Source organism: Apaloderma vittatum, unplaced genomic scaffold, assembly GCF_000703405.1.
Source record: "Apaloderma vittatum isolate BGI_N311 unplaced genomic scaffold, ASM70340v1 scaffold6045, whole genome shotgun sequence".
In the NCBI taxonomy this organism is placed as follows: domain Eukaryota; kingdom Metazoa; phylum Chordata; class Aves; order Trogoniformes; family Trogonidae; genus Apaloderma; species Apaloderma vittatum.
This window is the reverse complement of record NW_009718676.1, coordinates 27,722-40,728: the sequence shown is the minus strand read 5'-3', so window position 1 is coordinate 40,728 and position 13,007 is coordinate 27,722. Positions and strand designations below refer to the sequence as shown.

At 42.1% G+C, this 13,007-nt stretch overlaps 1 protein-coding gene across 1 annotated transcript; it reads right to left on the bottom strand.

Annotated features, from left to right (window-relative positions):
• Positions 1–11,483: 11,483 nt before the first annotated feature.
• SMCO4 (single-pass membrane protein with coiled-coil domains 4) lies at positions 11,484–12,359 on the bottom strand. Its single transcript, XM_009870321.1, has one exon. The coding sequence runs from the start codon at positions 12,230–12,232 to the stop codon at positions 12,053–12,055; it is 180 nt and encodes a 59-aa protein (XP_009868623.1). The 5' UTR covers positions 12,233–12,359; the 3' UTR covers positions 11,484–12,052.
• Positions 12,360–13,007: the final 648 nt, after the last annotated feature.

Sequence of the window (13,007 nt, the reverse complement as noted above, 5' to 3'; positions counted from 1 at the left end):
TGCTGTACACGGAATAAATATAGGATTAACTGACACTGTAGAAATGAAAAAGTAGAGTCCTTATTGCCTAACTAACAAAACAAGCTGGACTGAAAGCTCACTAATGAACGCATTTCTATCCAGCTCCAGTCAGGAAACCGAAGGATGTAAAAAAAAGTGTTATCTGAGGAAAAGAAATTTTAAACTAGGGACCATGAATCTCATCTGAGACATGGATTAAGGCAGTTTCTTTATGGTTTTTCTTCCTCAGGCACTCAAAGTAAAGACAATAAAGAACATAGTGAAAAAGCAGACCAGAGGCTTGGAAAGCAAAGCTTAGTTGCTAAAAAAGAAATGTTGCCTTTTGGACGTGTTTAGATACAATCTTCTCTCAAAGTGCATAAAAACAGTGCATAAGGGGCCTATTGAAAATGATAGTCTGTGATGTCTGACCCCCAGGTAAGGAGCTGTATGTAGGGAACCATGATCTGCTTATTTGAAGTGATGAACATTCTTCTCCCAGCTCTGAGGAAATTCAGAAATGTCTCATTTGGAGTTTACAGTGTATTTCAAGAAAAAAAACCCACACAACATCAAAGTAAATATCAATTGGAGTAAAGGATATGAGCATTTTAGGAAGATAGCTTGATCATGAGGCCAATTCTAATGACAAGTCAGCAGTTGTAAATGTTATAATGAATCTCTGAGAATCGTAACTTGCTGTAACTTTCTCAAGACTAGCACTCATGTAAATCTGCTGTCCATATGGAAAAGGCCAATATGACGTTTTTCCTCTAGGAGATGACACCTATTAAGTTCATATTTCAGATTCAGAAAGGCAACAAAGCTGGCAAAGGGTCTGGAGAACAATTCTTATGAGGAATTGCTGAGGGAACTGGCATTATTTAGTCTGGAGAAAAAGAGGCTGAGGGGAGACCTTATCACTCTCTACAACTACCTGAAAGGAGGTTGTAGCAAGGTGGGGATTGGTCTCTGCTCCCACGTAACTACCCATCAGATAAGAGAAGATGGGCTCAAGTTGTGCCAGGGGAGATTTAGATTGGATATTAGAAAAAAATTCTTTACTGAAAGAAAGAAACAGGCTGCCCAGGGATGTGGTGGAATCACCATCCCTGGAGGTGTTTGAAAAAGACATAGACGTGGCACTTTGACATGTGGTTTAGTGGTGGTGTTGGGTTGAAGGATGGACTTGATGATCTTAGAGGTCTTTTCCAACTGTAATGATTCAATGATTCTGATTCACATTTTGCCAGTTTCTTACACTTCTCACTGGAAGTATTTTATCTGCTCAGTATTGGATTTCAGAGCTGGTATTCAGCAAGCAAAACACATGGTGATTCTCTAAGGAAAGCCTCCAAATCCAATGTCTTCTTCATAATGGAGAAGCCTTCTTCAAATACTTCGAAATAGTACTGCCAAGTCCATCGCTGAATCCAAGTGTCACAAGGAGACGTATTTGTGATCTAGCCTATAAAGGAATAACTGTGCATGTGTGCATGGCATTCAGAATCTCAGGAACAACTTTTTCTATGAAAATTATGATTTCTGGATGTTAAATCACACCTGTGGTTATGAGGAAAACCAGAAGGCAGGTGATCTCCCTCCAGAGTCTCTCAAACAGCAGCAGATTAACATTCCTTCTGATCCCTGCTTAGTGCAGGGACCGACAGAACAGTGTTGTGGCGCAAAGCGATTCAATACCTTTGGGTTCTTCATTCCTACATGGCAAATGAAGTCATTTATTTTCCTGCCCTGTTAAAACACTGATTTGGAGGGACTGAGAAAAGGAAGATTCTGCTTTAACTGTGAATTTCATCTTAGGAGTCCTATACTTCAGGAAGTCTGTCTCGCTCTAGAACGACAGCGTTACATTCAGAATTTATTTATTTCCAGCTGTTGCTTACTTGCTGTACTTTGAAAAGAAAAGGGGTTTCATATAGGAAATCTCTACATTTCATCTCAAGGTCTACTGCAAAGAGTTTGAATAGAAAAGTGCCTGAAAGAGTTTCTCTAGTTAGTATCTTTTGTCATGAAAAGCTGATACAGGGCAGTTTTAATCCAGGCTGAAAGCAAAGACCAAATCTGCCTCGAGATGCTGTGGAAATAGGGAGTATCCCGTTCTGATATACTGGAACCTAGAATAAACATTTACAGGTGCGACAGCAATGGCCCTTTTCACAAAACATTTGAATATTTAAATAACTTGAAGCCATTTCCTGTTTCGTGGGCTGACAGATAAACACTCCCTCCTATATTCGAGGAAAAACAAAACCAGAGATTCTAGACTAATAATCAGTTATTAAAACTATTTAACATACGGTTTAATTAAGATAATAAATGTCAATCATCTTTCTCAATATATGACTATATTAAGACAAAAAATTATCTTTCTCTTACTATTACAGCTCTTATACTAAGTTTTTCTCAGTCGACCGTTAAAACTTCATGTCATAAAATTGTATTTATCTATATAAATAAGCACTGAACTTATTTAAACAAGCACAATATCCTTAGGCGAAGAAAACATTATTTCATATTTTTTGTGATGAAGACATTCCAATGAATGCACCTTAAGTATTAGCAAACAGAAATAACAAAAATTGCTGCTTAAAAATTTAGAACTTGTTCCAGCAAAGACTCACTCATGTCCTGTGCTTTAGACAACTCGGCATCCCATGACAGTCATTTTAAGACCTATTTTGGGGTGGTTTATGTCTCAGTCTGCTAAGTGCTCATTAAATGGCAACGGGATTTTTCAGTCAACCACTTGCAGAGAATAAAATTTAGTACATTCTCCAAAGTATCAGGGCTTGAAGCTTGTATTGATACAAGCACAGGTTTTCTTCCTCTCCCTGGAAAGCATCGCGTCACAGAGGCACAGAGAGAAAATTACTGAGGGCAGTCAGCTTTGCCCAACACTAGTGACCTTCTGTAATTCCAAAAAACACTACTGTCCTCTGTCCTGGTCTAAATTATGCATGTGATGGACATAACCTTTAGCTGATCCAGAGATTTTGGAGGTTCTGAAGCAGCTTAATTCTGTCTAATAGGATATTTAAATTTTTAATGGGAAATCTACATCCTCATGCTGTGAGTATCACAGATATTCAAACATCATGGTCACATTTGGTCATTTAGGCACGCAAATGCCTTTGGAAATCTATGCCCAAATTTGCATTTTCTAGGAGAGTTATAAAGGATTATAGTGCTGCTATAGGTTAAGAAGCTTTTCACATCTAAAATTTGATAACGCAAACAAGGTGCAGTACTCGCCGGTTTTCACTAACCAAGACTTTCTGTTCATTGCTCAGTCTCTGCCTGAGATGTCCTTCCTTGCAACAGTAGAAAAGTTCCTTCAAGAGGAAGAGAAACACACAAGAGCGTTTGAAGAACGTTTAAATTCACACATTGAAGAGCTGCAAAGACATTCTGAAAATACTCTAAAAAGATATGCCAGGATACAGCAGAGCAGCAGTACTTAAGACACTCGCACAGCTAAGAAAATAAACCCAAGTAATCACCCGTGAGTCTCTTAGAATTAAAATCTGCAACCAGCTGCTTAATGCATTTAGGCACATTGCCAACAGTGGGTATTTTTAACACCAAGGTTTCGGTAAGATAATCATTATCCTGTGGAATTAGGTATATTGTAATCCGGCTACATTGCAAAATGTCATCCTCTAAACATACTCTAAAATATACAGGTTGGTTTTGCATAGTTCAGTTGGGTGCAGCAGAGACCCTGTTGCAGCACTGCAAACTAAGGAAGATACTTTCAATTCCGTGATGTACAGAGGGCTAATAAGCGGAATTACTCCCTTGGAAATATCATCAGCCAAGAGAAAGTCTCTAGATTGCACAGAACAAGAATAATAGGGGCCCTTAGCCATGTCATAGCTCCTGGCATAAAGAGCTTATCCATGCTCTGGTTATTCTTGGCTATAGAAATAGCCCTTGGGAGTGGGGAAATGAGAAGTTTGAGAGTTTGAGCTCACTCTTTCTTAGGCTTTAAGCCATGCAGGGCTGTGAGAGGAACATGTGAATAGACAAAGCACATATTTTGAAGCCACTCATGTTGCCCCTTCTACCAGACCTACAGACTTCGCCTGGGGCAGAGCTTGATCTCAGGTGCTTTACGTGCTCTACATTAACACTTGACAATTTTTAAATCCTGTCTTCCAAAGCGCCTGTTGTGGTATTGATGTTTTGATAGTATCTTGGATCATTGTTTAACAACACTGGAACAGGAAAGAAACCTTTAACTTCAGAGAGCTTGTGGTCAGTCTTAGGTGAAGGCGTAAATTATTTATATTTTCCTGCAACATAGGAAAATGTGAGGGTTAACTCACTCCATGTGCTGAAAAAATGCATAATTTTGAGATTCCTTTTATTTGCAATTCAAACTGAATTCTATTGCTGTGCAAGGGAAACAGAAATTACAGGCAGTGTTGATGAACCACCAATTTCAGTGAAAGAGATACTGAAGAACTACTTTCCAGAATGTGCTGTTGCCAACTTCCTGGAAAAATCTGGATAAAAATAATAGCAGACTGTCAAACAGATCCAGTGTTTGAGTAAAAGAAGACTCATTAATATTCAAGACCACAGCAAAAATGTAAATTGATTTTGGAAGCTGTATTTCCATTAAAACAAAATACACTACATCACACTTACACAAAATACCAAGATTTTAAATACCAGTTTGGCTCGGTTTGCAATAAAATGAGTAACAAAAATGAGTATATCAAAGAATCTTTCACAGAAAAATTCAGGAAAATTACTACTAGACTCAGCTGGAGGAATGAGAAATGAATAAAACAACGAAGGAAGGACATCTGAACCGACTAAATACGTGTGTCCTCAGCTTAAGGGGAGATGCATCTGAGAGCTTTAAAAGAACGTGGAAACCAGTGATGAGTTGTGTTCTGCAGGGGCTGGTACTGGGACCGGTGCTGTTTAACATCGTTGTCAGCGACATGGACAGCAGGATCGAGTGCACCCTCAGCAAGTTTGCCGAGACGTGTGGTGCGGTCGACACGCTGGAGGGAAGGGCTGTCATCCGGAGGGACGCTGACAGGCTGGAGAGGTGGGTCTGTGCAAAACTCATGAAGTTCAACAAGGCCAAGTGCAATGTCCTGCAGCTGGGTCATGGCAACCCCAAGCACAAACACAGGTTGGGCAATGAGTGGATTGAGAGCAGCCTTGCAGAGGAGGACTTGGGCGTGTTGGTGGATGAAAAACTGAGTATGAGCTGGCCATGTGTGCTTGTAGCCCAGAAGGCCAACTGCATCCTGGGCTGCATCAAGAGAAGCGTGGCCAGCAGGGCAAGGGAGGTCATTCTCCCCCTCTGCTCTGGTGAGACCTCACCTGCAGTGCTGTGTCCAGCTGTGGGACCCCCAACCTAAGAAAGACATGGATGTGCTGGAGCAAGTCCAGAGGACATCACAAAGATGATGGGGGGTTGCAGCACCTCCCATGTGAAGACAGGCTGAGCGAGTTGGGGTTGTTCAGCCTGGAGAAGAGAAGGCTCTGAAGAGACCTTATAGTGGCCTCCTACAGGAAAGAAGGGGAGGGACTTTTTACGAGGATGTGTAGTGACAGGACATGGGGTAATGGTTTCAAACTGAAAGAGGGTGGATTTAGGTATTAGGAAGAAATTCTTCATTGTGAGGGTGGTGAGACACTGGCACGAGTTGCCCGGAGAAGCTGTGGCAGCCGCCTCCCTGGCAGGGCTCAAGGCCAGGCCGGGCTCTGGGCAGCCTAATCTAGTGGGGGATGTCCCTGCCCATGGCAGGGGGTTGGAACTAGATGATCTGTAAAGGTCCCTTCCAACCCAAATCATTCCGTGATTCTATGAAGAAATATAGGAACCTCTGGAAATGAAGTTAAATTTTAAGCCAGGAAAGATCTGTAGAAGTAAAAAGGCAGCAAAATGTCCTTCAAAAGAGCAAGAAAGAAAAAAAAGGCTGTTAGCCAGTCAGCTGGATTCCTTTGTCACTTCAAGATTGAAGCGTGCAACAGGACAGTATGCTCCACATCTTCAAATGCGTGACTTGAGTCCAGTCCAGGCCTGAGGATCCCTCTCATGATACAGGTCTGTGTGATGATACAGAATGAATTTAACAAAAAATGAGTTAAGGTTTTTTCCTAAAGCTTTTTAAGATCTGGCTGAGCTACTAACTCAGGCTAAGGAAATAAGAGTTAGCTTCAGCGTGCCTTTTGTGTAATGCCGTACAATAAACTCCCTGTGAAAAGCGCTGAAAATGGCAAAGTACCTGTATCTGAACAACCTGCTTGTTTACTTTATACCATGAATGTGCCCAGAGGGTACGGATCAAAGTGCCACTTTAAGAATACTTACCTGAAAGGTCACCCTTCTCTTTGCTAGCCAAGATCAGCAAGAGTTGCTCATCTGACAGTCCCCAATTTAAACAAGCCCACTGCTGCCACACCGCCCATCCTGAATACTTTAATTGTATTAAAAGGTAGAAACTCGATGGAACTGATGAGAGGATTCTGAAGTAAGATCCACATTCCTGACGTTCTCATGCCAAGAATAGTTTGTACATGTACAGCGTTTCAAGTTATATGGAAAATTGTTTAAAGAATGATGGACAGCAGAAATAATAAAGGCTGAGAAATTATATACCTCATGAACAGGGATGGGAGATGTATGTGTATTGTCAAAAAAGAGTAGGAAGAGTCCAAGGCTATAAATGTCTGAAAGCATCAATAAAAATAATAAAAAATAAGAATTATTAATCATAAGTTCATTTGACAGGACAAGGTGCAATGTTCAAGAGCTGAGGATTACCCAAAACATACAGAAAGTTTCTATTCTACTTTAATAGCTGCGCAATGGAAAATTCTTTTAAGCTGCTGGATGTCTTTCATGATTTCTCTAAAGCTTTACCAAAAAGCTTTTTTTTGGCTCCCACTTGAAAGCCTTGTTTTAAATAGGAAGAACAATGGTTCAGGCTGTCACCAGCTTTTTGCTGAAGGAAAACCAGAGGTCATGTACACACAGTTGCCAGCATGTTTCATTGAGATATAATTTTGAAATAGTTGGTGGTGTAAGAGCTGCCAGACCATCGCTGCCCAATTCACTTTCCAAAACTTACTGTGGTGGGGCTGTCAGCGTAACAACAGGAATGGAACAGGAACATTTAGAAGTGGCTTACATGAAAGCTGGGTATTTAGCGCATTTTATTTCTACCATTTCTTACTCTCGTCCTTTCTCTATGGGAAATTTAGGAGTGTTAAGAATGGGAGAGAGTCAGGCGGTTGGTACTCTGAACCATACAGAGAGAAATGCAAACAGCAGCAGCAAAACGGTGCCAAATGAATGCAAAAATGGACAGACATTATGAAAAATCACACTTGCAGCTTTCTTGCTTTTCTGATGGATGGACTTCAACAATAGTTTTAGCTTACTCAGTCCAAGGCTAATAAATCTCTGCTGTAATCAGAGATACTACAGAAAGCACCTAATCCCCAGTCTCACTGTTCTGCCTTTATCGTAGTGGGACTGGTTATAATTCCTGATTTAACAGTGGTACAACAGCACACAGAATCCAGCCTGCCACCACCTAATGATGTGAAAATAGACCAAACACCACCAGTGGGAATGAGAAAGGAATCACCAACAAGTCAACGAGAGACTGTCGAATGAGGTGAGCCTCAGGTGATTTTACATCTATGGTATGTCTCGTCAGTCATCCGAGTTTTAGTTGCCCAGCCAGCTCCGGTACGTGCTGAACTCCATTCGGTCCCACTGCTTTCTGCCCCTGGGTCTCCCACTGAAGGGTTTGGTTCTCCAAGTCCGCTGTGTCTGAAGTACTGGTTAATCACATGGACACCCTCAAATCCATAAGTGGGCTGTAATTTAATGTACTGCATCTAAATTTCCACTAGTGGATTGAGCAACACCCCTAGACGCTGATACACTGTGCTCCAGCATCCCTAAACCAACAAACGGACTGGTTTGTTCCTCTAATCAGCTCTTAACCAAACTGCTGGGGGCTGTGAAACAGATTGATCAAGAGTATGTTTGCCCCGTTACCTTACGAGAAGGTGTTTGCGTGCAGAAGAACTGTCCTAAACCATCCCATCACAGAATTTCCTGCAGCAGACACAGGATGCATGTTACTGGACTTGAATCCCATGTGGAGCAAGAAATCCTGCAGGTGTCCTGCTCCTCAGTATCCCACGTAAGCACTGGAAGAAGAATTTTTTTTGGTTGAAAGTTTTCCACCAAATAAAGGTGGCGCGCAGAGGACAACATCAGCTAACAGCTCTGTCTGTAGTGATGCTGAAGACGCTCAGCTGGGATTGTGGGTGGCAGGAGTTTGCTTGGCTGGTGCACAGTGAGGGAACTGGAACTACCTGCCCTGGTACAAAACTTCTGGTAAGAAACGTCTGTGTGAGGCAGGTCCAACCCAGACAATCCAAGCGCAGGCTCTAGCTCACTTCTTCCAGAGCTACCAGAGCGTTCCAACCCGCCCATGGGCCACCCGGGCACTGAATATAAATAGTCTGAAAAAAGAATGGGTCGTTTTCTCTGCCGTATGTATTTCAAAGTGATGTTTTCTGAACATCAGGTTGTGAATAAGCAAGCCTTTTGTTGTAGATGGATTGAAACTGAAGACCAAGAGCAAATTCCTCTGAGTTGTAAAAATATGTGTAGTTCTTCCTTCAGGTCTTCTCACTTGGTGCTGGGAGCTGGGGCTACGTATAACACCAATGGGCACTGACCCCTGGCAAGAATACTTGACGTGATTCCTTTTGTCTTAGCACTTCGAAAGCATTAATAAAGTCCATTCAAATGTTGATCTTTTAAGTATTGGACTCAGACTTGATTTATGCTCTGAAAAAAAAAATGTTCTTAAAAAATTGCTTCTGTAACTTGATTTATCAGAAGGCGATAGCAGGTTTTTAATGATTTCACCTGATAATGAGAACTCTTGGAAACCATATCATAAGACACTGCTGAAGAAGTATCTCAGCATGAGTTTTCTGGTAAAAAGCTTATAATAAATCATTCAGTTTTGCCCACAAGCTACTGTATGCTGGAGGAAGGTTTGAAACCCTATTTCTAAAACATTTTTGAAGGCAACTGACAGTTGCAGCAATACATACAATTAAAAAACCAGAGGCGCGGTTACACCTTCGGCTGAGAAGTTCACAGGGGTTGCCATTAATTTACTTCCCTATTATTTCCCAGTGATTTTTGACAGTTTCTGTCTACAGAGGCTTCACTCCATTTTTCCAAATGCACATTCTCAAATCCACTACTAATAAAAGGGAATTTGGTAGAAAATGTCAGAATCCAGCTTCACTGTTTGCTAGAGAAAAATACATTGAATTTTTTTGTAAGAGCCCAACTGTGAAATCAATTTTAGCTTCTGCATAAAGAACAATTCAGAATGTGTAAAACTATTTTCCTCTCAATTAGCACTCAGTAAAATTGCACATTTCAGGGAGTTGACATACACAATGCCTCTTCATAGCATTAAGCTATAGGTTCATGTTAATAAACACTTGGCTCTGAAAAGATTATTACTGTAACCTGAAGAATTTGCAGATGACAAGCAACAAAGGGAGGGCAGAGGAAAGCAGCAGAAATGAAACATCTCATTAGAGAAGTAATCTTAAATATTATCTAACCCAACTGACCTTCTACTGATTTAGTTGTTCTCAGCCAGTTAATTGCTCTTAATATGTCACAGACTCTTGCAGAAAATGAAGTGGGAGGGGGGAATCGCATAAGGACTCTGAACAGTTTCAGGGAAGGTTTTCCAAATTATCAGATTATCGCTCGGGCTGATAAAAAAGCCCTGCAGGTGGAACGGACTGAAATAAACCTGCTACCACGAAGCAGGGAAAGTCACAGGGACTTTGTTAGAGCTGTCAGAAAGTATCACAGAACAAGTGAGGATGGAAAAACCTTGGTTAAGAATCTATGGAAGAAGATGAGGAGGAGGAAGCTATGGAAGAGGATAAAGCAGAAACTTTGCTGCTCTAATAGATGCCCAAGACACTGAGGACCCTGAGAACACACACACTTAAACTACGCACGTTTCGTTCGCTTCCTCAGGCACCACTTTGATTTGAGCTGAGCAACACCTTTCAGAAAGGGGCAAACTATCAGAGCTGCATCGCAGCCATCCTTGGCTGAGGATAAAGTAAAAATAGGACAAAAAGGCTTTGGTGCCGGGGAGCAGAGAAACAGCTGGGAGATGACACAGACCAAGCAATTACTGGTACAGATGCCTCATTTCAGATCTCTGCAGCTGAAGGAAGCGGTTCTCACCGAAAACTGTCAGGCTCGGCGCATGGCTCGCTGAGCACAGAGGTGCCCCAGCAGCCTTCCCGCTGGGCGCTCAGCGGGTAAACCCTCCTCGGGGCACACCACGATGACCATCTTGCCTGCGCCGTTCGTTGCGTATATATCCTGACTACACCACAAGCTGGGGGGGGAAACAACCTAACAGTTCATCCAAAGTCTGCATTTTAGTTTTTAGCAAATTTTGTGTTTCAGAAACATCTTAGGCTGCAGGGCCAGGCTAATCCTAGGCACCACTGGCAGTGGCGGCACAGCAAGTGGCCTTAGCTGTGGTTGTCCCAGCATCAGTGGGCATCTGTCTCAGTCAGAATCGAGTTCGTTTCTAGCTGGCCAGACTCACCTCACTGTGGAACATGTGCCTGAGGGCAAAACCCATTGCAGGGAATTGCATTTGTTTGCCTCAATTCTTCTTTTGGCAGAACAATGTTGGTTGGCAGCAGCGTTCTGCAGAGGAGCAACACACAGGGTTAATGCAGGAAGGCAGGCTCAGTCTTCACCGGGACTATCCCTGTGCCCAAAGACAGCTCGGGAAGGAAAGATTCGCGGTGCCTTTGACTTTCGGCTCAGAAACACGTCCTGCTACGCTTCAGCGCACTGGAGCTTCACACTCTTCCTTGCTTGGCCTGTATTTAAGCGGCAGTCAAGAGTTCTGAAACTCCCTCCCCAAAGTCTTCTGAAGGTTAATGCTTACTGAGTGCCTTAAAATATTTGGATGAGAAAGGGCTGGAGAAGAATACTGGATTACTGAAGCATTTTGATCAGAATTTATAGCTTGATTTCCTAGAACAGAACTACCCAAGATGTGCTCTCACAGCCTCCTTGAAGTACCGGGGAGTCACAGGACAGCAGCTCACTTCAGCAAACAGATTAGACCTAAGTCATACTAATGATACTTCTCCTTCCTTTAAAAATTTTTAAAAGAAATATTAAAAAAAAATCAAGGACTGTATCTCAAATCACCTCTTTATTGTTACTTACACAGATTGAAATATTTAACATTCAGATAAACAACTACCTGTGTTTGTGCAGTCTGTTATTAGTTACCTCACCACAAACTGGCAGAATCTCCAACTTTTGTAAGATTCCTTCCAACAGATCCTGAAGGAGTCATTGCATCTCACAGCAAAGAGATTCTTTCGAAGTGAGCTAGATAGTGTTTAATGAAAAAAATCATTACATAATGTAGGCTCTCACAGTAAGTCACATTTTTCGCAAAATAATTTGAGGATTCCAAGTAAGACTTCTCTCTTTTATTCAAAAAATAAATATATCCTTTCTGAATCAAAGCACTTCATATGACGTTAAGTATAAAGGAGAAATGTACTTCTTTGGAAGTTCTGAAATAGACATACAAGAGCTCATGGGAGCAACATTATCTGTAACATTGATAAAAGCTGAAAGCTGATTTTTTACAAATTTATAGCAGAACACATTTTCCTTTTACAATATAGAGCTTCAAACAGATTTAAGAAAAACACCCTTTTAAAAGTCTGAAAGGCACATGAACTGGACCATAAAACGTACTGGCACGTTCACCAATACGTTTTATGTTACATTCTTAAAGAGAATCTGCAGGACCCTAACCAAGAGAAAGACTGAAAACATCAGCAAGTTCCTCTGTGAAGTACTGAAAGAATGGCAGAGAGTTCCTTCTGGCTCTTGATAAAATTATTAATACCCCAAAGCTGGAAAGTCTGAAAAGCTGCATCACTCAGTTGTATTTGGACGAGTTGCTACATAAACAAATAAAACAATGAGCAGTACTACGACAGCCAGCGTGGGAAGCACAACGGTGGTGATTTGTTGCCGGGCCTCTTGCATGGCCTGTTTTCTCTCCTTTTTATCTTTGGAGGTCTCTTTTTTGGGTTTTCCTCTTAGTTGCCTCATCCTCCTCTTAAGGGCTTTTTGTTTGTCGGAGGAGTGAAGAGAGTTGAGCGGCAGAAAATCGTCCAAAGTCTTTTGAAACAAGAGTCTGACAAAGTCCTTCTCCTTCAAGTGCTTGGCTGTGCAAGGAACTGCAAGAGAAGGCAAAAAAGCAATTCTTTTGAGCAAGATCTACACAGTTATTAAAACCATTTGCAGCACCACTTGGCAAACCTTTTCTCCAGCTGGCACCAGTATCTGTGCAGCTTCTCTCAAGGTAACAGCATCGCAGCGCACCCGCTCGGCTCATCAGTAACACCCTCCTCCTAAAACACGAGAGCAGCTCATCACAGTGCGCTCGTTTGTCCAAGAGCGCCAAACTTGCACCTGCTAAGGCAGAAACAAAGCCCAGCACCCCACACTTTATTCTCTGAGGCAAACGAGGTAACGCAGCTAAAGACTTAATGAAAATAATACGAATTACTCATGCACTGACACGGAGCCCCAGCCACCCCTTCTGTCAGAGCAGCAGCAGGCTCCCAGTGGAATGGCTGCGGCTCCCTGCGAAACTGCCGAGCGGGCACCTGCCGTGAGGAGAGCATCAAGCATCCATCACCCACGCCGGGTATTTATTGGGATAAATATTGCAGTAGGAAGAAGCGTGGGGAAGGAGCTGCCTAACTTTTTGTTCTAAATCATACTGTGACTCGGTGCCATCACTCTTACTACAGCTGTCATTTGTATAAGGTGCCAAGCGATGACCAGCCTGCTTACAAATCACTGGTGTAGGCAAGCAGTC